The sequence below is a fragment of the Marmota marmota genome, unplaced genomic scaffold (assembly GCF_001458135.2).
Source record: "Marmota marmota marmota unplaced genomic scaffold, marMar, whole genome shotgun sequence".
In the NCBI taxonomy this organism is placed as follows: Eukaryota; Metazoa; Chordata; class Mammalia; order Rodentia; family Sciuridae; genus Marmota; species Marmota marmota.
The window spans coordinates 10,207,453-10,210,355 of record NW_026000229.1 but is presented as its reverse complement, the minus strand read 5'-3'; the positions used below and the strand labels follow the sequence as shown (position 1 = coordinate 10,210,355).

The 2,903-nt window shown below is 34.2% G+C and overlaps 1 protein-coding gene across 10 annotated transcripts in view; it reads right to left on the bottom strand.

Annotated features, from left to right (window-relative positions):
* The window catches only part of Myo9a (myosin IXA), a 261,808-nt gene that overhangs the window by 162,304 nt on the left and 96,601 nt on the right, over positions 1 to 2,903 (bottom strand). For all 10 annotated transcript variants that reach the window (XR_007343894.1, XM_048793402.1, XM_048793403.1 and 7 more), the window contains exon 12: positions 2,088 to 2,222. Coding sequence is in view for 9 of the 10 variants with exons in the window: in XM_048793402.1 (XP_048649359.1) it covers positions 2,088 to 2,222 (135 nt within the window). In the remaining variant the exon portion in view is untranslated. The remainder of the gene's footprint in view (positions 1 to 2,087; positions 2,223 to 2,903) is intronic.

Below are 2,903 nucleotides of genomic sequence, written 5' to 3'. Positions count from 1 at the left end.
TTTTTTTTTTTTTTTTTTTTTTTTGAGAGAGAGAGAGAGAGAGAGAGAGAGAGAGAGAGAGAGAGAGAGAGAGAATATTTTTTAATATTTATTTTTTAGTTTTCGGCGGACACAACATCTTTATGTGGTGCTGAGGATCAAACCCAGCACCCCACACTTGCCAGGCGAGTGCGCTACCGCTTGAGCCACATCCCCAGCCCAGCCTTGAATCTCTTATTCCCAGAAAATCCATTTTAAGTACAAAAACATGAAGAAGTAGTGAAAGAAAATAACAAAGAATGGCAAAGATGTGTAAGGTCTTTAAATGCTCCACAGACTATATTAGCTAATAAAATAGAGAATTCTTGAGAACAAAAATAGAATTAACATAGAGTTTAGGTATTCTGTCAAAAATTATGACATTCAAGGTATCAAGTAAATGAGGACCACCCATTCCCAGGTAGTTTTGAATGCATTTTCTATAAAATGTTCTTATTTGTATACAATGTTAATGGCCTAGGCATTTCTTATGGCTCTTCTATATTTAATCTAGATGTCTAGAACAGTTACAGATTAACTTCAGTTTACAATAAGAGAATACCTTTCTTTTACAAAAGCATTTTAACTAGTCTTCTGTTTAATGATCTACAAAGCAAATAATGCTTTCCTCCAGAAGAGACAGAATATAGTCAACAAAATACATTCCCCAGGCTGGGGATGTGGCTCAAGCCGTAGCGTGCTAGCCTGGCATGCGTGGGTTGCTGGGCTCGATCCTCCGCACCACATAAAAATAAAATAAAGATGTTGTGCCCACCGGAAAAAAAAATACATTCCCCTACTCCTCCAGCACATATATCTATTTGCAAGACATAAAAGATATTAATTTATCCTGATCTAATCAAAAGAGCACAGAACTGAATCAACAGACCAGGACAGTAATCCCAGCTCAGCTTTTAATAAAAAAGCAAGGGATATAGGACTAGGGTGTAGCTCAGTGGAGTACTTGCCTAGCATGTGCAAGCCCTGGGTTCAATCCCCAGAACCGCAAAAACGAATGAAGGAATCAAAAATATAAGAATTATAGAATACTGAAAACTGGCTTTATGCATCATATATAAACTGGAATAAAAACAATGACTGCCTATACCTAAGAGTTAGCTAGAAGTTTAATTATATTTAATTATCTTTTAACAGTTCCAGTACACTGTCTAGCTAAAAGGTTACATTTAATTAAAACATTAAGCATTCATCAAGATGGCCAAAATTAATATCCTTGTGCCGCTATTAATAAGCCATTATACCCTTTAAGCAAAATAGAGTACAAAGCAAAGACAGAAGGCAACAAGTCCTAATGATAAGGCTGGATAACAGAACAAACTCTTCTTTTCCCCGGTTTTGTAGACCTACTAACTGTTGTGGTCTTTTTATTCATTTTCCATTCTTTAGCATTTTCCTTAAAATTGAGTATGATACACCTTACTCCTGTCTACATCCTCCTACACAAAATGAAATCCTGAGTTATAATCGCAACCTGTTATTGCTTTCATATTTAGTTGGAAGAAAAGCCCACATTTTTTTTTTTGACCCTGCCTTTACAGTTAACAATTCTCATGGAAACTGAAAACTCACTATTTTAAACTATCAATCTTGAGTTTATCATGACAAGTATCTAGTTGCCCATCTTGATTTCTCTATACTGTCTTTGGACCCACAGTCTGTGCTGAATCAAGAGTCTATTAATAAGTTCCTCTATCCCATCCTAGAATCAATGGACCAAAAGCATCCAAGGAGCATACTTAGCATTACACACAGTGACCGAGGCCATAGGAACACAAAATCAACACTACCAACAAAAACCCTAAACAAACCCACCATCTTTCCCTATAAAGATGCACTCAAGCAAGCTCATACTAGAAAATCTGTTCGGTGACTATGTTTTTTAAAACAACAACAACAACAACAAAAAAAAAAAACACTTTGATTTTTGTCATTTGCTTATAATGCTATGAACACCACAATGTTTGCACTGAAATACAAAATTTGAAATGCTTATCGTGTCTATGACTTAAAATTCATATGAGGTGAGATATACATATTTGGATACTCACTTGTTCTAACTTAAAGATATGCTGATTAAAGTAGTGCTGTAAACGTTCATTAGCAAAATTAATACAGAACTGTTCAAAACTATTATTTTCATAATCTTCAAACCCAAATATATCAAGAACACCAATGGACAAAGTCTGTAAAACAAGAGAAAATTCTGGTTTAAAAAGGCTCAAATTTACTTAAGTATTTAAGTAAAATACAATATTAATAACAAAATGCTCATTTATAAAGCAGTAGAGAGGGGATTGTTTTTCACAATATTGAAGCAAAATATACCACAATTAAGAAGTATTTTAATTCTCTTTATTTTATTTTTGTCCAAATCATAAAAATATATCTATATTTTTAATGAGTGTAATCCATTCTTAACACATTTTATCATAACAATAAAAATAGATCAAAGTTTTAACACATGTAGCTGGGTGTAATGACACAGACCTGTAATCCCAGCAACTCAGGAGGCTGAAGCAGGAGGATAGCAAGTTCAAAGCCAGCCTCAGCAACACAGCGAGGCTCTAAAGTAACTTAACAAAACCCTATATCTAAATAAAGAAAAATATTTTAAAAAGGGCTGAGGATCACAATTCACAATAGCAAGACTGTGGAACCAACCTAGATGCCCTTCAATAGATGAATGGATAAAAAAAATGTGGCATTTATACACAATGGAGTATTACTCTGCATTAAAAAATGACAAAATCATAGAATTTACAGGGAAATGGATGGCATTAGAGCAGATTATGCTAAGTGAAGCTAGCCAATCCCTAAAAAACAAATGCCAAATGTCTTCTTTGATATAAGGAGAGTAACTAAGA